The following is a 24,665-nucleotide window of genomic DNA, read 5'->3' as shown; positions in this document are numbered from 1 at the left end:
CGCTAGAATCGATCTATTCTCGATACAAGGAATAAAAACGTCTGATTCCTCCAGTACACTCGATGATTCGAACAAGACGAGCGATAGGTATTTAAGGCGAACGGAGTAAGAAATGGAACGGATAAAGCGAGGAGACAGAGAGAAAGGTAAGGCCGTTTGCTTCGGTTGTGGGCAAAAGTTATTTAGAATAACGAATAAATCATAATTACTCAAATTTATAAGTGAAATATGCACAATAGAAGTATCACGAATCTCTTTGTATTCGGTATTCGTGAATAATATCTTGCCGAACACAGGCTTGACCGTAATCGACGACGATTCCTCGAGCAATGATCGGGCGTTTCAGCGTAAAAAAAAAAGTTTCCTTTTATAGATGCAAGTTACAATGGTGAACGAACTGCTTATTTGACGGTTGCAGCCCCGCGACGAGTGAAAGCGTACACAGCAGGCGGAAGTATGAATACAGAATCGGTTCTGTCCATCATCGATGTCGCGCAACGAACATCAATCGGTGTGGTTTCGGGACGAGCGTAATGCCGCAATCGCCTTCGAGATCGACCGTTTCGTTCGACGGTACCGATATATTCAACGCGCGCAATATTCTAGCAGCGAAGAGAAACAGTATCATCCGGGCCAGTTCTTCCCCGACGCAGACGCGTTTCCCTTTAAACAAAACAAGAACGTATGCGTGGACGAGACACGTCGAATCCAAAGAAAAAGATAATTACCGGTCTGAAAGGGAAGAAACGATTCCGGCTTGAAGAAGGTTCCATCCTCGGCCAGGAATCTTTCGGGTCGATACTCGAGTGGATCCTGCCAGTAAGCAGGATCGGTATGAACGGCCCATTGCACCGGCACGATCATGGCGCCTTTCGGCACGTCGTATTCGCCTATTTGCGTATCCTGGACAAAGTATTCCGATAAGTTGCGTTACAGTGCTCCTCCTTTCGTTTCGATCGTTCATTCATTCGTTGATCGTGTTCGTACGCACCTCCGACGTTCCGTGGGGAATACCGAGTGGCGCGACGCTTCTGAGTCGTTGCACTTCGGCCAAAGCAGCTTCGAGGCGAGGCATGGAGTCTCTGTCCTTCAAAGTCGGTTCTTCACCGGCATCCAAACACCGATCCATCTCTAACCGAAGTTTCTCCTGCAAAATTATTCAACGATTGCTCGGTCTCGATCAACCGATCGCGAACGAGGCTCGTTATCGCGACGCACCTGTTCATCCGGATGAACGGCGATGAAAAGCAGAAACCAACGGAGCGTTGTCAAAGTTGTGTCCGTTCCAGCGCCGAATAGGTCAGCCAACAAATGATAAAGTTGCGACTCCGTAAAATAACTATCGTCCATGTTCTCCTTTCTCATCTGTTCGTCGAACGCCGCCAAGAAGCTTTCGTTTCCCGGGGTTGTTGGCGCGGTCCTGGCACGATGTTCATCGAGTATGCCGCGATATACTCGGTGCGTCTTTTCCTTTCCGTCGAGGATGTGTCGTATCGTTTGTCCGTATCGCGGTAAAAATCTAACGAACGTTTTCCTTTCTATAAGGTTTTTCAATGGGGGCGATAAACGTCGATCGATGAGAGGATAATCCTCGATGGCGTAGTTTTTGGCCTTATTTTTTTCAAACTGAACAAGCTGTGACTGTGACTGTGATACTACAGCGTTACCGTTCGATGATTTCATGTTTTCTTTGGCCTGAATTGTGTAGATTTGATTTGCCTGAGATGTGGTTTCGACAAAACGATGCCTCATGCTACGCTTCTCTTGAAACTATCGCTTTATTGAGATCAAAGTTTAACGATAAGACTGTTACTCGCGAGGCCACGTTAAATGTCTTGTTTATTCCAATAAACTACAAATTGTTGACGATCTCAAAGTTCGTGTTATTGATGAGATACAATCTGATTTATGTGGAACCATCGAAAATTTGATTTATTGTATTTCGTGTATAATACCATCGAATGTTGATCGAAATAAAACAGATACCAGACTATCTTCTATAGTTTTTATTTTATTTCTATCGTTCTTATTGGAAAGCTCTATGCTTATCGAGAATAAGAGGACGAATGCACACCTGAGGATAGGCAAAAAATTGAGCGGTCCAGCGATGCCTATATGTTTCACTCCCTCCTCTTGCAAGTGTCTCAACCATTTCCAAACCTGCTCGTTCTCTCCGTACGTTTTCCCGAAAACGATGCTGTTGACCAGATTGCCCATGCAGTGATGGAGCGTGTCCAAGGGATCGATCGGCCCGTCCGTCGATCGTTGCTCGAGTTTCTACGGAACCCAGGAGAAAATCGTTTTCGTGTCAGCGAAGTCAAAAGGGAACGCCCGTTGACTTATACAGTCGGTGGCGTAACAGAGTGATCGAAAGACGAGAAAAAGTAACGGATGTTCAGAGTACCGATACGCATTCGTTCGCGGCGTCCAGTATCCTCTTCTCCAATCTGTCTCTCTTCGGTCCATCGTGCTTCACCATTCCGAAATTTCTCAAACAGATACTAACGAATTTCCTTTGGTCCCTCCATCGGTTGCCTTCGGCGCAAACCAGTCCTGCGCAAAGAAACGACGAGAGAAATCGGGATCAGAGAGCGTGAAAGAAGAACGCACGGAGTCCCGACGATCATTTTCTTCGTCCATGTTTCTTTTTTTTTTTCGAAAAACCGACATATTTCGTTCTCATCGCGAGTGGCGTTCGTTCGAATCTTTTTACGAAACAACGAGACGGTGTATCGAGTCGGCGGGGAGGAGGGGTGCGCGTAAAAAAATAGCGAGGGAATTACCGTCGTCGTTCCGTAAGTAGGCGCAGCCATTGAACTCGCCGAAGGATAATCCTCGAGTGAATAAACAATAATCTCTTACCGCACCCACTCTCTCCCGCCACCCTTTTCCTCCTTCGTCACCACCACCCCTCATCACCTCCTCCTCCAACACCGCCCGCTCTCCTCCTACCCTTCCACACACGGTTGACCCCTCCACCCACCCCGTCTCACCTCACCGACTCCCTCTCTCGCGCTCTCTCTATTCTGTCCTCCCCTTCCTCTTCTCGATCTCATTCGCTTACCTTACGCGTTACGGTTCGCCTCTTGATCGTATGCGTACTACCGTGGACAGGATAAAGAGTACCAGAGGCCGTGATCCACGAGATCACGAATCATGATAATGAGTTTATAGGATAAATACAAACGATTTCGGTGACCGTCACCGAATGGAAGTTACTCTGTGCCCAGGAATGGACAAAAGTAAAAAAAACTGAGATCTACGTTTTCATACGAAATCATGAATATTATTTTGTAGTTCAAATCAGGTCAATTTTGGTTTTGGATCGGCCCCATACAAATCATAATACTAAAATAGAAACATTTGCAAGGCAACAAACTACTGTCAATTATTATTCACAACCAAAGGTGGCTGTATTTAATTAACAACTTTGTGAAAAATTAATATTAAAAATGATCTACAAGTAATAGAGAGGAATCAACATTAAAATACTGTGAAAAATATATGTGATGTGTTTGGTGAGTCCACTCTTTCCATTTCACCCTGTGAAAGATGACTTTTGGTCGTTGATAATTTTGAACAATTTAACAAGATTGCTGAATAAATCAATTTTTTCACTTGAAAACCTATCAAACCTTTGCATCCAATATAATTGGTTCAATTTTGCTGTATGTTCAATGACCCATTACCGAATAAATTTTCATTGCGGGGATGTTTTGAAAAGACTATTTTTCGGTACAAATATCCCACTGTGCGTGGATGCGCAAATTGGCCTTAACGAGGGGTCGAGAAAGCCGAGGCCCGAGGTGGCGGCCGTTGCAGCATTAAAAACCACAAGCCAACTTGATTAATTTCTATCGTGTGCACGTTCGATGCGTCACCGATAGAACGAGTTTGTGCCCTTACGGGTGCGATAAAATGCGACTGTCCGAAACGAGCGAAAGCGGCTGCGTCGCGTCGCTCGGAAATTCGGATCGCGGCGATGAGACGACGACGCCGCGGGAACGCGACTCTTTTTTTATCGTTCGACGGTTGCGCAACTAAACGCATCCGCGGAGAGAAATGTTAGGCCGAAAGGAGTGACATCATCCGTGAGATTGCGAGTTGCGAGGGCAACAGACGAATTCGCGAAACAGAATATGCGAACCGCCAGAAATAAACCGGCGGGACTGCCGCAAGAGGTAACGCGTTCGCGCGATAGACGCTCTCAGGGTCGGTCGTTCCACTGTCCCAAGCAATTGCAGAAATATGTCCCGAGAGCGTGTATCGGTGGAATCGGGTTCTGGCGTCGTTTTTGCCGGTTACAGCGGCGTTACGACAACCTCCTTCAACCAAATTAAGGTACATTTATACCCGCGCGACGAACCGAGCCGAACGACTACGTGTGTCTTATCATTATTTCTAATTATTCGTTAATACGCATGTAGAAGATCTAATGACAGAACGCACTCTACTGGATTGCATAGTCATTTGGAAAAAGTAACGTCGCGGCCGAAGAGGCTCGCACTTTTATTTAACACTGGATTTACGGAATCGATTCGACGGACTTCAGATTTCATGTACAATTAACGAAGGACTGGATTAATGTCAACTGATGCCCTAAGCATAGTCAAAACATTAATACGTGGCTGACTATGAAATAAGAGTTCTTTTAAAAGTATATTGTGACAGACCTATATTGACTACATTAAAATACAGTCCACTATTTTCAAAGTTAGACGCATATCATTGTAACGTTTTACAGTTTCTATCAAACAAATTAAGAAAATACAGCTTTTTGAAAAATCCGGACTAAAATAAACGCATACTAAACCGTAGTTTTACTCATCAAAATCGAATTCCACGACTCGAAAACCCCCCCTAAAGATGGCGAACTGGTAATAAAAACCACACAAACACCGACGTTAATTTAGTTTGCATTTTGAGGAATCCGGCACACGACGGTGTCCCACGGTCTCCCCACGGGATGAAAATTTCGATCCCTTAAAAACGACTGCGATCGAGGCATCGTATTTGTCGCGAATGCAAATTTCTCCCGCTCCTCGCCGCGTCGCTCCGACGCCTCCGACTCCCTTTTTTCGCTCCCCACGGCCTGCCTCTCTCTCCCTCTGTCTCTCTCTTTCTCTCTGTCAGTCTGTAAGCAGGAAAGGCCGTCAGCACGTCCTTGCGGAGCTAACTGTAATATCTCGTTGATGCAGCGCAGAACCAACAACGACCGGGGAAACTTCCTTCAAGGAGATCGAGCCGATACCGAAAGTGAGAGTCCTTCGTTGTCGGCACGAGACTCTCCCGCGCGCAGATGGGTTCATCGCGCTCTCGCACCTGTGTAGGAGTATTGGCGAGAAGCGACTACGGGGGGCAAAGAAACGAAGGATCGCGCGGAAACTAGCATCGTGGAATGCGACTCGACGTCTACGCGCGTACGTGTGCGCGGTACACACGTACACACGTACCTGGAATTTTGAATTCGAACGCGTGCGTTTACAACGGATAGAAATTTTTCTGCGTTACCGCCGAACGAAAAGGCGAGAGGAAAGACCACGGTCGCGACGTACGAGTAGAACGAATAAACGTGCGCGCCGACCTTACCGTATCCTTGCATAATTCCGTGAGTGAGGTACAGCGGAGCTCTGCCAGCGCACGCATCCATCGCGAAAGCCTGCTTGATTATTCGCGGGTCCGAAAGCAGAACAGTATAGACCGAACCCATGCGAAGCCCGCAGACGGGGCCGTAAGTCCTGGCCAGTTTCGTGAGACTTTCGTGCGGTTTCTCTGCGTCGATCCACGGAAGGTAGCCGAGGATCGGAAGCTGCCAGGGCCCGGGAGGGAGGCGGCGCATTCTTCTGCGATTTCTGACGAAAAAATACGCGAGAAGAAAGAGAGACGCGAGCAGGATAGCGTAGGCGAGACTCATCGCGAACGCTGGTCTCGACGACGTTCGGCGCTGTCCGTTCGATTCCTCGCAAACGACGCTCCGGACAGGTGGTTGCTGATTTACCTGCACAGAGAAAGAAATCGCCGACAATTGCGTGCACCGTATGCGCGGGTTCACTAACAGCACTCGGCGTGCCCCACATTTTTTATTTTATTTTTAATCAGTCTTGCATATGACAGAAAAAATTGGAAATTTCGTTGATACTGTTATTATTCAGTCCTAGATTGTTTTAATGAGATTCTCAAACTTCAATGTAATAAAGTTGGGGGATGCTAGCTAGGGAAGTTCCTAACCATCGAATTAGGACCACTCAAACTTTCATAACTTTGTTAATATTTCAAGTTGTTCGAGGGATGAAATCCTCCTTAAAGAGGGAAATGTTTGACGCAGTCCGAAATCTATAGAAGATAATGTGAGCAATTCATCGTTGATAACATCGAAAAGTATAATTCCTTTCGCAATAAGCGAAATCTATTCTATTAGGTTTAGAGGATAACTATCTCTATACTTTTTTGTAGAGATTCAAGACCTGCATCGAACAGTCCAATCAAAATTATAGAGTTTCCTGGTGTAAAAGGATGTAATTGCATTACGTATTGATGCATAAAAATGAGTTGAATTTGTACAACGTTCGATGATGTTTAATTTTATTTTGCTCCACGATATTTTTTTGAATCTCCGAGCGTTTGAAAGATATAGCTTTCCCCAGTTGCGTGGGACACCCTGTATAGAGTTGGTCGATCAGCCGTGTGTTAAAACTAAGACGTAGGAACGAGTTTAGTACGCGTGCACTCGGCACGTGCACTCGCTGCTAGCTCGAGTCGGTTGGTGCTCGTTCGTGCGCAGAATGTCGAACGACGCGTGGTTAAGCACGTGTTTTCTACCAAACGATCTTACTTGGTTTCATAAACGATACACCGTTCATTACAGCACGTTCCCCTACGGAATTAGATGACTATGTGAAGATTACGGAGTCGACGATAAATTGAGCGATAAAAGAAGAAAGAATATCGATCGATTTTTATAGTATTCTCAGAGAACACCTTCATCCTCCGATTCGAAAAAATCTTTCTAAGAACGATCACTGAAAAACTCACCAACTTAAAGATTTCGTGGAATGTGTGAATGATCGAATGCTTCCTGACGACAGATTTGCGGAAACTGGCTGAAAGGAATTTCACTCCCGCACACCGAGAGTCGAAACGTACAATTTTTTCGCAAACTTGCCCCGTGGATCGGATTTAGACACCGAGAGAGAAAATATCGTCCAACCCGGGCGACAGCGATAAGTCGACTGTCGACCGATCCGTCAGCAGGTACGATTCGGTCTCTCAATGTCGACTCTTAACACACTATCTGTCCTTTGGGCCTGACGAAGACGGAAAGAAAGTCATTTTGACTACCAAATCGTCGATCGACCTTGTTTACAGTCGTAAGAGAAAATAAATCTATATCGGGCAAGAGACGTATACGACGGCTACGAAGATTTATTTATTCTACCTATCGATTCGTCTTCGGTCGTCTTCCTTCCCTTCCGAGTACTTAAAATGGCCTACGTTTTCTCTGAACGAATCGAAACAATATGCCAAGTTCAGACGCCGCCGCGGCTACCTGACGCCTACCCGTTTGCTGACGGCAGTCGTCCCTCGGCGTCTGCTTGAATTCCCTTCGTTCGTTTTCACCTTTCGATACACGCTTGTGTTAGTCCCGAAGCCTCTCCGATCTCGTTCGCCAAGCAGGTATTTTTTTGACCCGAAAGATCCTTTCGGTCAAAGTAGGCGGGTACAAGCGAACCTACCTGGTTCGAGACAAGGGGTCCAAATTTTGGCGCTATCCATACTATTTAGGTTATTTCACGCGTCTATGAGAGAACAGAATAATTAGGCCAAGGATGGAACACCCGTGATCTTTTCGCAGATTTCGTGAATTATGGTAATCGCGGCGTTAAGGGGGTTATTCTGGTCTAGAAGGCCAATTGTTAAGCCTTCAGGAATATTTTGCAAAAAAAACTGTGGGGCTTTCTTATATGATTTTTACTACCCATATTTAGTACTATTTTAAGTATGTATATTATTTTTTTCAACTGAAAATAATGAGACTTACGTATGGTATGCGTGGTTGGATGTGGGTGTACAAATCGAAAAAGTAGATGATTTGCGAAATTCTCACCGTTCTGTTAATCTAAAACAAAGAAGCAAAATAGTATATTGATTAGTATAAATAAAGTTACCGCGTGAACCAATATTCTATATCAAAAATTTGGGTGATTAAAAAAATTTCGTCTCATTGAAGCTGGAGTATCGATTTCCTCGATCTTTTCTGATATATAGCGTACTAAAAAAATATGAAAATCCGTGCTTCTTACACAGATTTTTAAATTTGTATGAAGCCATTCGGCTTCATAACTTGAGATATCATGTGCTATGAACTGTACTCTTCAAACCAGCTGCAACGCCGTCAATTTTATTAATTTAAACAAATTCTGCTGCAGACATGATTTCAAAGACATATACTTGAAGGAAGCACTCGATTTAAAAAGTGTGGCAACTGTTTCATACAGAGCACAACTGCATGCACGAGTTTCCTGATTTCTGTAAGAATCTTTCTACAATAAACTATATTATAAACCAAATTTACAACAGAATCGACGTAGGACTGTTTGGGTACGTCTGGGAAGAAGTTGACGTTGAAACGTTCGAGCATCTTCGAAGCGTTCATTGCTCGCATACTCGTTTAGGTATCCTAGCCACATATTTCTCGCGCGGGGGCAATGGACCGAACGCCGGATGTGGAATCCCAAGATGCCGAGGGTACTACCAACCCCGGCTCCTTTCTCGAACAAACAGGGCTGCAATGGAAGTTTCGAAAGTCAAGGGCCCGCCATTTCGAGCAAACCTGAAACGATCGTTGTTGCGCCAGTCCCTGGGCTTTCCGTTTCACTCCTCCAGACCCGTCGAATACCGAATATCGAATATCGTACAGACTTTGCCCCGTTTTAGCTCGTTGCTCGAGACACTGGCGTTTGATCCACAGATACGCGCTTTTCTTTCGTGACACGATCGACTCGGACAGTTCGTATCCATGAATGAAACCAGGTACATACATAGTTCGCTCCCGAGCTAAATCCGTACCTGCGAGAGGCTGCGCAACCTCCCGGAGTAATGAAATTATTTTTCATTCTACCTAAGGACGACTGCTTCGGGTTCGATGAAACGAATTTTTCTCCAAGGACCGCCGGTTCGCAAAGCGCGAGCGGCTCGCTGGTGACGGTAGCTTTTTGTCGATCCTCTTTCGAGTATAACGAACTCTGCGGCGAGCCGATCTTCACGGACAAACGATGCTCCTCGCGATTCTTCATCCTTCCCGCTTCGCCTCCACTCATAATCTCCACCTTTCTTTCTTCCTTTGCCATATTCCTACGATAAGATGTACAATTAGATCGTGCACCATTTTTTTTTCACCGTTTATTTCTAGTAATATCCTTTCTGTCGTTCGTATTTCTTTAACAGGTCCCTGATACTCGTTGCAGTTTCGTTTAGCACGAATAAAAATACGTAAATTAGTGATAGAACGAAACGCGATGACACAGGACCGCAAAGGGTTAAAGGGAAACGAAGAGTGCTCGATAGATTCACGTAAAAAGGAAAACATTGTTTTCGATTTACGGATCCAATCGGTCAGTGAACACTAAATAAAATGTACTTCCTTGAAAAAGGGTTGCCGCTAATGCACGATGTAAGGTTCGTGCGTACTATCTGTTCTCCCTAATCCTTGCGGTGAGCAGGTAGATAGCGGCCTAAGGGGCAATGATCGACTCGGGTCATTGGCTGGATCCAGTTATCAAGGTTGGGATCCTTTTCTTCGGTCGCGAAAGATCATCGTTTCTCCTCGACGCGGATCGATGAACTTCTCAAGTTTATCCGTGTGCGATATCTACGGATTGTACGTACCTTTTCCACGCAACCCTCCAATCGTTTAGAATAAAACAGACATTTACGAATTAGCCACGGAGTTTTATCCAACGATTTTCCGAAGATTGTGTATCGGACTAACTTTGTCATCGTTGTTAACCCTTTGACTACGAGAGATGTGTAAAAGGTGTTCCGTAAATCAGGTAGATTTTACGACTCGAAATTACGTGGAAGACTTCGTTTTCGAGAACAAAATCAATTACTTTGGTAATTGAAATAAATAGTACCGAAACCTGATTTTTGTTAATTTCTCTACTTCTGATTCCTGACAATCTGATTATTAAGAACCGGGCAAGGGGAAAAGGAAGATTCGCGTCGATGAAAATGGTTAAGAATGACAATGACTGTGTAATAGCTTCTGCCAATGCTGCTCGCGTAATTGTCTTGGTTCCGATACGTCGCCACGAGTGATTTACATATAGCTCAACAAGTTTAATAAGATTCCTGAGGCAGTGGCTCGAGCTTGACAAAGCGAGAGGCGTGGATGAAACAAGGTGATTAGAACAGGTGTTGGCAACGTAAGCCATTATGGTTCGCCGATCATTTCACAATAATTATACTCGTCCTGGTATCGGCGAAAATTGTAATACTCTTCGTGATTCGCATCGAAAATTTATAAGCAAAAATATAGGTTTGAATTTTACCTCATTAATTTTTTTCCAATTTATCTAGCGGCTTAAAATTATTTTTATTACAGGACGAACTCATAAATATCTCTGTTGTGGTACAATACAAGAGATAATGTCAGAGGAAAGGGAGTAAATATAGAGATACAAGCGGGTCTTCTGTCTAAAATTACCCACAACGGTATTTAAAGCCTTTGCCTTCAAAGGTCATCAATTTTTTTTCAATATCGCATATTTTTAACTTTCTAGCTTAGTAGTCGATACCAACGCGTGATCAACATTAGAGAATACAATGCAAAAATGTATTAGATCGTTCAATGAGTCCGTACGTTTTTCCGTTTCAGAGTGAATTCTTTCCAATAAGAATTGCCTTTTGTTTACTTGCGTCAGAACTGTCCCTGACATTTATCGTTAGTAACTGTTGTAAGTTAAATGTTATGGAGTTTCGATCGATTAGAAATAGTTTGACAAAAATGGTTGTTCAAGATTTTCGATTGGAAGATCTTCAACAACCACCCTACTAGCTGCATCTTGCACCTTTAAATCTACACCTTTTCAGTTCTCTTTAAAACGATTTAAGGGATGTAAAATTGTCTCCAAAGTCGAATTCTTCTAATCTGGATTTAAAAAATTACCAGATCGTTTGAAAGAAGATGCAAACAATAGCCTAATTAGCTAGCGAGTGTCTTCCACTACTGTTTAATTCTTCGTGTAGTCGTGGGTGGACTCATTTTCGGCTACGATCGCACGACCATACTGTTCATCCCCAAAATTTCGCATGCATTTCTCAAGTTACTTAAACAAGCTCTTGGAGAGTTGGTAAGAAATTGGGTCGACGAATGAAACGATAAATTTTCGTGATGCGATCGAAACGTCAGACGTTTCTGAAGTACCCGAGGTTAGAGATAAATATTGGCGGGAAAGGACAAGATCCCACGATCGAGGGAACTCGTACGAGCCGGCGTCGAATCTGCATCTGGTCCCTGATAATTTGTTTGTCCAAACCAGAAGAATTGGTACGATTTATTCGTGGCGAATCTCTCTTTCTCCCTCTTTCTATCCGAGTGGTGGCTGCGCGGGTCTTTCTATCTCTGTTCGTTCCTCGTTGCTCCGATGCCGATTCGACGGTCCCGACCCGTTGCTCCTTGTCGCCGTGCCTCCATCCTCCTGTTGCGAGAGCCGCTCACACGAGAATTCGCAGATTCGGCAGCCGAACCAAACGTGGCCGAGAGGCCGACGACCGCGACTTTCTCCTCTTATGCTAATTTCGTTAATACGCTATTTTCACGACTCTCGTACTATACAGGCATGCCACTTCACCGTTCGGCGTCTGATGTACGAGGCGACGAAGAAAAGAAATATGTATCCTCGACGAACGGCGATAATTAATTAAGAAACAGTCTGTGGGCCCCCCAGTGTTACGTAAAATCGTATCCAAGCATTTCAGAAAGTCGAACGAATTTGTACGCGAGCGTTTTCGAACGAACGAGGCGGCACGAAGACCCGAAACCGTGGTAATTTTACGGTTTCCGACGCGCCAAGTTTAATCGATGGACATACGTGGACAACGACGGGAACAAAGCAAACGTGCAACAGTCACCGATACCGTCGAAAGAATTTCGAAGGTCCGAATCGTTTTGATTTCAACTTCGGAATCTCGATCGATCGGTCGGTTGGTCGGCCCGGTCGGTCAGTTTCTCCAAATGACGTGGACAAGCATTATAGCGAGTGACACCGGTGGTGATACAGTGCGAGGACAGAGTTCGTTGCCCCGTAAAAGAAGGCGGGTGTATTGGCCCCGACTGGCGTTTCTGGGTTTACTACCTCTGCCCGATCGCAACTAACCGCCGGTCTGTACCCCGTAAGCTGTTGTACATTTTCGAACGCGATTGGCCAGTAGAAAAGCGCGACGCGCGTTCCTTTTACAAGGTACACCTTCCGAATTTTTTTTAATCCAAGACACTAGGCACCGGAGGAACGGTTCGTGCGGTTTTCTGCCCAAGTCGAAGAACGACGCGATGACACGATTACGAAGTTTGATATTCGATATTAAATTTTGTACGACGCAAAAATATGATATTGGAATATGATTTACTTTTGTTACTTTAGTATTTACGTTGATTTAGTAAGATCCACTCTTCAAAGTTCAATTTGTTAATTTAAGAACTCAACAATCCTAATTTGAACGAAAGCTACACTCGTGTAGAGTATCACAGATTATAACATATTCGATAGAGCACTCGGAATATTATTAATAACTTTTTCGTCGTTAGAGCGAATTATATAGAAAAATTCATGCACTATCTCCACGGACGTACCAACCGAAAAACAAAATTCCAAAAACCATCCACTTTTTAGAGACACGAGGAAATCCCCTTAACATAGTTTGCGATCGAAACGATAGAAAGGATAAGAGACGTTCTGTAGGTTGGCGTGGGTCATCGGGGGTCGACGTACTCGAAAGTCGAAGCTTTCCCGTCTCATTTGCATTCTGCTTCCACCCGATATTGTCTATCATCAAAGTTTCTAACCCGAATTTACGATCGGAACCGAAGGACTGGCAGCGTTCGGGTTCGAGAAAGTGTCCCGGTCGCGTTCGCGTGTAAGTTTGACGGTTGCGCGTCGAGAAACGGAGAGGAATCAAAATGAAATTGGCGAGACAATGAATAAACGCGATGGCGACCGAGTCGCGAAAGGTGGTAGTTGTTGGTAGCGATGGCGGTGGCGATGACAACGGCAGTAGCGGTGCCGGTACCAGTGCCGGTGTCGGATCGGCTGCCGGCGCGGCGTCCGCAACCGTGGCTATGCGGCACAAAACCTGGTGGGGATGGAGGACACTTTCACTCTCGCAGGTGTATGACCGAGTCGAGAGCTCGGAACTACTCGTTACCTGAACGAAAGAGTCGCAGAGAGGCAGAAAAAGAGAGGGAGATAGAGACGGAGGAGAGGGAGAAGCTATAAGGGAACGTAACAAAGAAATAGGATAGATCGGAGCCCTTCGAATCCTCTATCCTGCCGATTTTTCGTCCAAGATAACTCCGAATGTACTTCTCAAATTGGTCAAATACACACCCTGCGATATAAAGATATGGCCCAGTCTTAAATATTGCTATTATATCTTTCTTGAGTTCTATACAGTAGTGCCCACATAAGTGACCGGTCTTTTGCCCACATAAATGACCAGAAATATCCCCACCAATTCTTAGAAGCCAAGCGACTTCGAACATCGAGCATGTCGAGTGTAACTTGACGCCGATCGTTATCGATACATTGTATATATGGTTTCGGATGCCAGCTATTGTATCTCACTCGTACTTATCCTCTTTCCTTATCTCCGTTGAATTCTGAGAACTAACCATGCCCACATAAGTGACCGAGGCTGGTCCCGAGCTTGGTCATTTATGTGGGCAGTACTGTATTTGCTTTCAAAGATGCCTATGATTACTTCGATCGACACGATTCTTCGATGTCGTTAATTACATCTAACAAATGTTTATAATTCTGAAAGTTCAGCTAGCATATTTTATAAAGCTTCTTCTATAGGATTCGTCGTTGAAGAATACGATGGTAGAACAAATGGAGTATCATGTGATCGAAAGAATGAATTATTTTTTAAATAAGCCAGGGGTGCTATTTTTTGTCACGGAGTGTAGAAGAGAAAGGTAAACGATCGACCATGAATTATCGATCGAAAGAGATAGGAGAAGATACGAGGTAAACGGAAGGGAAGTTTAGTAAAAAGGGATCAACGATTCATAAAGCAGACGGCACCGTCGCGCGTGGTCCGTTAGAAAATGGCCCAGCGGTCACATGCTTGCACGTACCGGCCAACCTGCATCGCTTTTTCTTCTCGCGTCGATTTTATTCGTCGTCGCAGAGTTCGCTGACTAGCTGACACGTTTGCTCCTGTAGGCATTTCATTATTCGACCCGAATACATCTATCGCGAGACGCCTGAAAATTTGGCGGCGACACGAAAGGAAATTTAATAGACACAAATTCCTCGGTACTAATACGTCGACCTCTCATCTACCCTTGGCGATCTTTTCTTTCACGTTTCGCGTGTAAAAAAGAGAATAGTAAGAAAAACGAGATGATACAAAGACACAAGTGCTGAAGATTACCTCCATATTTGATGCTAATCGGTTAATTATAACTTGAGATATCATGGTAACTATTTCGAGAAATAAGAATAAAATGTTTTGAAGGTTCCAGACTAGAATACCCCCTTAAATGAAAATTCTTTATGAAAATTATTTTTAGCCATCACAAAGTGGTTTCCCCCTTTAATTCCGAATGGTTCACGTATTCGACCATGTCGTTTATTATTCTAAATAAGAATGAAAGTATCGATTTACGTTTCTCGAGAGTTTTTAAATAACACTCGGCTCAATATTGAATTATAATCGTGATTTTGAAAAGCATCGAAAGCCATTCGAATCGATCCGAAAGGAGGTATGTATAAACACGCTTACGCGTGTCGATAAGTAGCAAACAGCGACGGAGTGTAATGGGGGTAGGGAGGAGGATGGCAAGAAAGAAGAGGTGGGCGACTCGTACAGGGATGGAGAAAGAAATAGGGATAGGGATGGAGCGAGAAAGAGACGAGATGGACCGAGAGGAGGCTGGCCGAAGGTCACTGAACCGCGAAAGAGCATCGTTTTTTGATCAGTGTACGCACTACCGAAATACATTCCCGTCTCGAGGCTCGAGACGATCCCGATGCTTCCAAGTGGTCCCAGTGGGTCAGTGGTTCACGAGGGACCAACAAACTCGTGTGCCTCGAAAATATACTCGACGTAAACAAGAAAGCTTTGGGATATAACAAATTTTGCTCGTTACCTTCCTTCGGATATTGCCGATCCACACGTGCTGTCGACGATCGTCGGTCCGAGCGAGAAACGCTATCGTCGAACCCACGACCGGCCAGCTTCGATAGACTCGACGTGTTTATCGACTCGTTACGAAGCCAAAGAAAAGATCGTCGAGCAGATTCGTAAGGTCGAAGTAGCACGAACAAGCGACGTAGGTCGTTGAGCAGCTTCGTTGCACGGATACGGTTCACAGTTGATAACCCAGCCTTTATCAACAACCGTTAACCGTGGCGATTGTTACCTTCGACAAAGGATCGCCCGAGTCGTACATTAACGTGTACATGGGAGGGAATCGAAGGGACACGGGCAACTAAACTTCCATCTCTGCGAAAGAAAAAAGAAACATCCTGATAAAGAAGTTGGATCGGTTAAAAAGAAAAAATTAAAAAAAAAAAAAGAAAGACCAAAGTTCCAGCGTGTTGGTCGTTAGACGTACTCGTAAAACTCGTGTACTCGCCGCCGTAACAAACGTGAAATAACCATTCTGCTCGCTTGCGGTTCCAAGAAGTCCGGTTAGAATTTAGGCTACGTGGAGCTCCTACTCGAATCTGGAACAGGCTGGTCGTTGACCTTGCTTTCAATACTCTTTGAGAAGATTTTCAGGCATGATTACGAACTTGGTGAAACGACCCTGTTGTTCCAATGCAATTTCGAGAATTCGGAAACACCCGACACGATGCCGTGCCCCATCGAATCGTAATACCATCGAGAAAAATCGCTTTTAGGCCCTCGATTGGCGATCGAGGCCCGCGCAAACTCTTGATCGACGCGCGGCGAGATTTGTTTTTATCATTCTTAGCGATAAAGGTATGCGGCTAACTATTTGCGACCTCTAACGGTTGATCGTTGTCGCGTAGTCGCAACGTATCCTTTCCGCATTAATTTGACCTACGTAATCATAGAATAGGAGCGTGCGTGTTCGAACGATTAGCGCTTCGGGCAGGCAACTATCGTTAAATCTTTTTTAATAATTTTATTATGTCCTATTTAATTTGCTGGTAATAATATTTTTTCGCTGTACGTACACAAACAAAAAGAAGAAAGAGCGATCTTTGTGAAAATACGATACTTTCGTAAGGTGGTGTGAATGCAAGATGTCACCGACGCTAACCACTGTACTCGCATGGACATTTTCTAGGTGATCGTTCGTCCTGAAACGATTCGATTTGGCAAGGGTTGCGATAGCAGGGTCATTTCTTTTTTTTACGAAAGGATGCTGTAACGATTGCGGTGGTGGTGACGAATGAAACACCACCGGACAACAATCGGACAAGACATATAAGAGAGTACGTGACTGGGAGGGAAAGGCACTAAACGATTCCAAGATGATATATGTCCATGTACTGAATTACACGGCCGACTACCGAATCATTTTGACCTACATCCGATACCAACCGATACCGAGATCGCTGTTGCCTCGAGCATCTGGAATCGGTATGCGTACCGAGGATTTGAACGCACGAATTGCTCCGAGTTCTATCATTTCGTTTCGCTTCTTCCTTCAAAATCACTGATATCGAGTGGACGAAAAGAAACTACGTTGATTCCTAACTTTCCTCGTTTTCTTCGCGTCAACTGACCTCGCCCAAGTATATTCCTAAAACTTATTAAATTCCTATTCGCGATATATTGTGGTATATTTGGTGATGATTTGGAGTGTCCTATTATAGAACTAGATATCATTAAGGAAAAACAACCACACGTAGCAAATGTAATTTTCATTATTTCGGTTAAAAAAAAATAATGTACGTACTTAAAATGATAATGAAAATGTATTCTAAAAATCATACGAGTAAATCTTACGGATTTTTAGCAAGATATTCCTGAAAAAGCATTAAAAATTCACATCAAACGAAGGGGCCATAAGATACTTTCGAAAAAAGGTAACGATGTATGACATTTCAAGCATAGGTAAGGTAAAACAAGTGTCTACGCTTTTACGTTTAACGGATATTGCAACTACGAATAAACAGATAAAAATCCGAATTGGTATGCGCTTCGCGATCTCGTTATCGTTGTTTTCCATAAATTTGCATCGATGCATCGTACCGCTGGAAGAGATTAACGGAAACCTTGCACTTTCGACAGATTTTCGTCGACGCTGCTGCGTCCCGTATGGCGAGAAGTCCGTCGTGGACGAGCGTCGATCGCTTCGTTACGTAAAATTTCTTACACGGTGGAAAAATGAGTTGCAGGATCGACGGAAACGGTCATCCGTATCGGGTACGACCAAGTTTTATCAAGCGACGCTCGATAACAGGATACGTGAGACGAGTGTCGAATGCTTCTAGTTTACGTACTTCCTTGCGTATATAAAGATACGATGGGAATTGAACTTTTAAAGCGTTTACGTCGTACGTCGGAAAAGACCAGCAACGATCGAATTTCTCGTCCATCGCGTACAAAATGAGACACACGGTCGATCGTAAAAATATCGCGTTTGCACGGATAACGGTATTGTTCTTGGTATTAACGATGGGAATCGGTACGAATTCGAACGCGATCGGTCGTGATCTGAAACGAATAGACGTCCCGCCGACACCCAAGTTCCGAGGCACATTCAGCGAGAGACACGCTCACGAAACGATTGGTATATGATCACGATCGATAAAAGGAAAACGAAAAAGGAGAAAAAAAAAATACAATATACAATCTGTCTTCTTTATTTGTTGCCGACAGCAAGCCGCATCAGATCGTGGACGAAAGCAGACGTACAGAACCTCTGGGAATTGAGCGGTCTGTACGAAGGAGACATAATGCTTACCGGGGAACCGGACGAATCGAAGAACGGTTTGGTGAAAACTGCGTCCCGTTGGCCCGGAGGAATCGTGCCTTATTACATAAAGGAAGAGGATTTCGGTAATTATAGTTGGATTCGTTACGAAAGCGATAGAGCCAACGGGTCGAAGCTGTTCGTACGCGTATATACGGTGTCCTGATAAATATATTATCAGCATAGGATGATTCTTCGTAACAAAATAAATGAAAAATATAGAATACAATTCTTTCTACGAGGCTTCGCTTTCTAGAAAATTATATTTTGACACGTCTTTAGGCTTACATGCATTTAACTGAGTTTCGATATGGTGTTACGCGTTCAAAGATTAATTATTTATCTTGAAAATTATACAGGGTGTTCGGCCACTCCTGGGAAAAATTTTAATAGAGGATTCTAGAGGCCAAAATAAGACGAAAATCAAGAATACCAATTTGTTGATGGAGGCTTCGTTAAAAAGTTATTAACAATAAAATTCAAAAATTTCAAATCATACTGGAAAAATTATTTTCGGTTGCGGGGATCAATTACAATCATTTTTGGTGAATACACATACTTCCGAAATCCTACCCCCTTTCGAGAAAAAAATTCGAGTAAGTGCTGAAAGTTTTGGGTGAAAAAAAAGACTTTCAAATCGTCTTGGAAAAATTATTTTTAGTTGCAGGGGTCAATTGCAAGCATTTTTGGTCAACAGACATACCCCCGAAATCCTACTCAGTTTCGAGAAAAAAATTCCTTACCGAAAATATAATTTCTGGCCAGAAATGTTTGCCGGAATTTTCATGCGAATCTTTAAAACGTCGTAACTTCTGAACGGATTGAACGATTTTAATGTTTAAAAAAGCAAACTACGCGTATTTTGGTGGAGAATATGTACAAATCGCAAAAATATTCGAAAAGTTGGTCTTTGATACCGCAAAATGAGAAAAACCTCATAAAAATGGTCCAATTTTCAAACAGCCATAACTCCTACAATTGTGAATATATTTCAATGAAACTTTTTTCTGAAGTAGAGCTCGTGGGTACCTACAAAAAAGTATTAAACAACTTTTCTGTACAGCGCCAACCAAATTGATTAAAAATGAAAAACGAATTTTTGAGAAAAATCGACAGGGGATAGGTGCCTAAATTTTTCGACGAAAAAAAAATTTTTAATTAATTCTGAAAAAATTATTTTCGGTTGCGAGGGTCAATTACAATCATTTTTGGTTAATCGATATACCCCCGAAATCCTACCCATTTTTGAGAAAAAAATTCGAGAAGGTGTGAAATTTTTCGACAAAATTAAAAAATTTCAAATCGTTCTGGAAAAATTATTTTCGGTTGCGGGGGTCAATTACAATCATTTTTGGTGAATAAACATACCCCCGAAATCTTGCGCATTTTCGAGAAAAAAATTCAGGACGGTCGGAACTTTAAACGTTAATAACTGTTTAACGAAGCCTTCATCAACAAATTGGTATTCTTGATTTTCGTCTTATTTTGGCCTCTAGAATCCCCCATTAAAATTTTTCCCAGGGGTGGTCAAACACCCTGTATATCTGTTTGTAACAGTTATTTTCAGAACCTTTTCAATGCTGCTTATTGCAGATCCTAGTTTAGCTTGCGTCGATGATATTGTAATAAGAACGATAAAATGTAAATCATGACCTTATGGTATACATATGGAAACAAGATTGCAAGGATATACCGCGGTATATACCAAGATCCGTGAAGTCAAGAACTCGGTTAAATGCAGGCGTGTCTGAGAAATTTTCAAAATCAATTTCCTAGTAAAACAAAACCATACGCAAAAAAAATATATTATTTTCGATTTATTTATTCGCGAGGAATCACTATTCGCTGGTACTATATTTCACGGGTCAGCTTACACGTATCATCGCGTTTGCGATCCTCTACGTAGACGAAGAAGACATCGAAGTAATCGAGGGCGCTATAAAGGAATATCACGACAGTACGTGCTTACGTTTCCGGCCTTACAACAAAACGGACGACGACTACATTACTATAGAGGGCAAAATGTCGGGATGTTGGTCCTTGGTTGGTCGACACAATCAGGGACAAGTGGTAAACTTACAAAATCCGGGATGCGTGCAACATGGCGTGGTCGTTCACGAGTTCATGCACGCGTTAGGCTTTTATCATCAACAAAGTGCCGCGAATCGAGATGAATGGGTCACGATACACTGGAAAAACGTCAAGCTAGGTGAGCTACCGATCCGCTATTGGTGAACATACTAGACCAAATTGTAATTGTTTGTTTACCGTATTAGGCAAGGAACACAATTTTAACAAGTACGACAACAATACTGTCACCGATTACGGAATCGGTTACGATTATATGAGCGTGATGCACTACAGTTCGCATGCATTTTCGAAAAATGGCGAACCAACCATTACACCAAGGGTAAGTACGAAATATCGAACTACGCGTAAACTAGACCGACTCTACGTTAATCACAATTACGATTCGTGTGTGTTTCTTTACGTCACGCAGAAGGAAAAGGTGAAGCTCGGACAACGAAAAGGACTCAGCGGAAAGGATATATTGAAACTACAAAAGATGTACAAAGATGAATGCGACGGTCGACAACCAGAAGGAAGCTCGGGCAACGACTCGTCGGACGATATATCTATCGACTGGATCTTTAATTTAGTATAAAATCGATTCGTATAATCATTTTAGACAACTAAGTATTGCTTAGGCTTTGTTTAAAGCAAATCTGTGTATAATGCTTTCGTAGAAATAAAGATAACGAAAAAGTTACGATTCTTAGTTAAAAAAAATAGAAAAAGACAACGTAATACTGTGTCGTTGGACGCAAAAGCGTGTTAGTAGATACGTCACTCGACGTTTCGAAAAACCTTCCATTTCTTCACTTCGGTGATTGCATCTTTTGCCGCCTAAAAATATCCCTCGTACATATTCCGAGGTATCTATTCTAATAATTTTTATCCAGGCATTCTATTACTTACGAGCCGCACGGTTTGGTCGGGATCCGAGATTATTAATCTCTCTAGCGCGTTCCTCAATGTTCCACTCCAGAAACACGTTACAGACGTTCGCAAATGAATGGCTAATAGTCTAATCAGGTGGCAGGTTCTCCTTATAAGTACTTCTTCCGAATGTGTAACCAGTTGAACGAACAGTTTATCCGCATGCCCTTTTATGAAAAGTATATTTTATTCGTATTAATGTAACGCTAATCAAATTATCGGAGAAATGATGATTTCCCATCGTGAAACTTACACGACATCGATGGGAATAAAATGACATCTTCGATCAGACGAGCCTTTTTCGGGAGAGAACGTAATATATGGTTGAAAATCGCTATTAGATCCGCGACTATTCGTGTCTTTTTCTTCTTCAAAAGCAACAATTGCCGTAGAAATTCAAACCCATTCACGGTATAAATAGCGTTACAGAACTGAGTAAGAAATTTTTGTTGGGCATGAGCTAAACTACAAAGCACGAGTATGGTATATTCCAGGGTCTGAAGTTCGTCCGAGGTCAATTTGGACGCTAATTTGGTTTTTGCGTTCGTGGGTTCGAGTTTTTCGTACGGTTCATGGGGCTCGGATCGCTCGGACATTAAAAGTTTCAGAGCGTAGACTAAATTCGGTACAACCTTAACACCCAAATATACCCGCTGTATCTTGAACACGGTAGGTCGCTTCAACGGAAGGGCAAGCGGTAAGGACAACAAACAAGCTATGTATTTGACAACTCGACAATTGACCGTCAAGTTTCTCAACGGGGATATCAATACCGAAACACAATTTTCTTGAAGCAGCGAGTCCAATTCGCCGTTCATGATTTCCTCCATGGACTTTTGTAAAAATGCAATCCATTCCTCGGTTTCTATCGGACTTTCGACAGCTTTCGGATTCCAATCGGGTAATTTGTTATTATGCGATACGACATCGCCATCGCCCGGTGAATAGTCTCTTCCGGTATATGATTCGTTTCTCTGATAATAAACTGCTTCAGTTTCTGGCGAAACAACTAGTTGCTCGAAACTTGACGTATCGTCCTCGGGTTCAACGCACCTGTTACTGTTCATCATTTCTTCCACTTCTCGATTTTGCACTTGCCTTTGTTCGACGCTTTGACACGACTCTGAATGGTCTACAAACATATTGTGCGCTAACGATACCCTGAAAGGTCCATCATGTTTGCAGAATAGACTTTTGCTTTCCGGGATTGACGTAAGCGGTGGCACGCGTTTACGTTCTATCATTGTTTCCAGAGTTCTCCCCCCATACGCCGTTGGAACAGTATCTCTTAAAAATCTGTGTTAACGTGAAACTATCGTTAATCGAAATTCATATTGCCGTGCAAACTTGTTCATGACACACACGTACATACACGCGTATTTCCTACTTGATGAAACACACAGTCAAATATGTTGAATAGAATTGTATATATGTACTTAGCCTGTGAATCTGTAAGATTCATATCAACATCGAGAAACTGTGGCTGATTTTCTGTAGCCTGACTCACAGGTACGGGTGTAGCGAATGGTGTAGATATATTGCTAACTTTTAAAAGAGATTTTTCGAGAAAAGGATGCTCTAGAAGGGCCGGCCACGTTAACCGTTGCGACGGATTCTTTTGTAGTAGTCCCTAATTATAAATGGATTATCGATAAATGAACACACAATGAGAAACATAATTGGTTAAGAAGAACTATGTAAATGAATTACAACCTGTAGGAAGCTTTTACATTTTTGCGATACGACGTGAAAACGCGACCACTTTATGGATTCAAATCTTATCAATTCGATTAAATGCAAAATAGAATCTGTTTGGAAAGGTGGAAGACCTTGGATCATTTGATAAACTACACAACCAAAAGACCTGAAAACAACATGGTTTGTATACTATGTACATCAAACCTAGTAGCTTGCAAAACGCACCATAAATCTGCATTATGATCATACGGATGTTCTTCTATAAGTTCTGGAGCCATGTACAAAGGTGTTCCTTTTATAGAAGTTAACACCTGTGTTTTTGTGCTCATACAACGAGCAAACCCAAAATCACATAACACTGCCTCTCCATTGTCTTTAATGAGTACATTTTGTGGTTTAAGGTCCCTAAATGGATGACTTGTTAGCATTAGGAAATACACTGAAGAATCAGAATTCTAACCTGTGTAATATTCTTTTGAAGTGCAAATACCAAAGGCCAGAAACAAGATTGCAAGTTAACTTTTGCACATCATTTTCAGGCAAGGGACCTTTCTCATCTAATAAATGGCACAAACTCTGATTCACGTACTGAGTCACAACTACTATCTGAAGGAAAAATTACTCTCATGCAATGTAAAATATATAGTTTTTATACATGTGTGAAACATGCATTGGTACCTTAGTTTTTGTTTCAAAGGAATCGAGCATTTGTAGAATGTTTGGATGAGAAACTTGTCTTAGGATTTCACGCTCTTGGCGCAAGCTATTCAGCTCCTTGGATGATTTACCACGCTGTATGATCACATTTTGTTTACACCAGCACCAACACAAGCAAAAGATACGAAATTAATGGAAAGAACAAGAAATAACGAGAGTCTTGTTGGTTTAAGAATGTTTTGTTTACCTTTTCAATTACTTTGTAAGCTACTGTTCTACGAGTGTGTCGAACGAGTGCTTTGTATACTCGTCCAAAAGATCCATGACCCACTTCTTGTATCATTTGATACTTTCCTGATGGATCAGTAACATTATACATTCCTGTTGCTAATTCAATTTGCCACTGGTCCATCATTGTAAATATTTATATCGAATGAACTAGTGCAATTCAGCACCATACGATGAGTACAGACGTATTTAATTAAAATAAGGCACTTTCTACGGTTTTTACCGTAATAATGTAAAATTAACTAATGTACATTCGGTTTAGATCAGTTTGGATCAAGTTCACGAGCTTTAAGCTCGTATAAGCGTCGTTTATACGATTCGGTTTGGCGCTATGAATGCTCATAAGAACTAGAACGACGCCATTGCTATCATCTTGTGTTCACAAAAGATTCTATGAGCGTTTACAAAAACTATAATGATGTCATTACTATTAATTTATATTCACAAAGAGTGCATTCGATTTAAATATTATGTTTACAAATACTATAAACAATTATTTAATTTGATTCATAAACGTTTATACTTTGTTATGCTTCTTCAATTTCAAGTTGTAAGCAGTTGTAAGCGTATCAAAATTAAGACTAAATAAATGTAACAAAACTAAATATTTAATGATTCCCTATACAATTTCTTGAACCCCCACAAATCTATGGTCCTTTTAAGGTCAATATAATGTTTAATTCACAGATTAAAAACCACTACCTTGAACTATTTATAATAAGCAAGGCGTATACGTATATGTTTATGTATCTACGACATGAAATATTAAAATATATACTATTGTATTTGTACCTAAATTGTTATTAATAAAAAATATTACAAGGTCGCTACTTCAGTTCGTATG

The 24,665-nt window shown here is 42.4% G+C and overlaps 2 protein-coding genes across 3 annotated transcripts; one reads left to right on the top strand and one right to left on the bottom strand.

The window, feature by feature from the left end:
- Window positions 1-236: 236 nt before the first annotated feature.
- Phtm (cytochrome P450 enzyme phantom) lies at window positions 237-24,471 on the bottom strand. 2 transcript variants are annotated; one of them, XM_076783798.1, is made up of 15 exons: window positions 23,781-24,471; window positions 23,555-23,668; window positions 23,337-23,482; window positions 23,102-23,281; window positions 22,892-23,042; window positions 22,615-22,808; window positions 21,432-22,474; window positions 21,158-21,345; window positions 5,590-5,998; window positions 2,405-2,553; window positions 2,075-2,277; window positions 1,219-1,519; window positions 992-1,147; window positions 729-903; window positions 237-663 (listed from the first exon to the last, which is right to left on the bottom strand). In XM_076783798.1, the coding sequence occupies exons 1-15, from the start codon at window positions 23,946-23,948 to the stop codon at window positions 482-484; spliced, it is 3,759 nt and encodes a 1,252-aa protein (XP_076639913.1). In that variant the 5' UTR covers window positions 23,949-24,471; the 3' UTR covers window positions 237-481. The 2 variants fall into 2 exon arrangements, with proteins under 2 accessions (XP_076639913.1, XP_076639914.1); XM_076783799.1 differs by lacking the exon at window positions 23,781-24,471 and having other exon boundaries at window positions 23,337-23,433; window positions 23,555-23,645.
- On the top strand, window positions 17,771-20,843 carry LOC143347116 (seminal metalloprotease 1). The gene is made up of 5 exons (XM_076776033.1): window positions 17,771-17,995; window positions 18,085-18,264; window positions 20,085-20,387; window positions 20,455-20,588; window positions 20,679-20,843. The coding sequence occupies exons 1-5, from the start codon at window positions 17,812-17,814 to the stop codon at window positions 20,841-20,843; spliced, it is 966 nt and encodes a 321-aa protein (XP_076632148.1). The 5' UTR covers window positions 17,771-17,811.
- Window positions 24,472-24,665: the final 194 nt, after the last annotated feature.

Source organism: Colletes latitarsis, chromosome 2 (genome assembly GCF_051014445.1).
Source record: "Colletes latitarsis isolate SP2378_abdomen chromosome 2, iyColLati1, whole genome shotgun sequence".
NCBI lineage: Eukaryota > Metazoa > Arthropoda > Insecta > Hymenoptera > Colletidae > Colletes > Colletes latitarsis.
Note: the sequence above shows the minus strand (reverse complement) of the source record. Positions and strands in the feature narration are given on the sequence as shown.

Bases quoted from the DNA above. Each gene is read 5' to 3' on its own strand.
- LOC143347116 (XM_076776033.1), top strand. From the start codon at position 17,812: ATGAGACACACGGTCGATCGTAAAAATATCGCGTTTGCACGGATAACG. The intron at 20,388-20,454 runs GTGAGCTACCGA...TTACCGTATTAG, and splicing joins CTGGAAAAACGTCAAGCTAG to GCAAGGAACACAATTTTAAC. The intron at 20,589-20,678 runs GTAAGTACGAAA...TACGTCACGCAG, and splicing joins AACCAACCATTACACCAAGG to AAGGAAAAGGTGAAGCTCGG.
- Phtm (XM_076783798.1), bottom strand. From the start codon at position 23,948: ATGATGGACCAGTGGCAAATTGAATTAGCAACAGGAATGTATAATGTT. The intron at 23,282-23,336 runs GTTAGAATTCTG...TCATCCATTTAG, and splicing joins TTCAAAAGAATATTACACAG to GGACCTTAAACCACAAAATG. The intron at 904-991 runs GTGCGTACGAAC...TACTTTGTCCAG, and splicing joins TTCCCCACGGAACGTCGGAG to GATACGCAAATAGGCGAATA.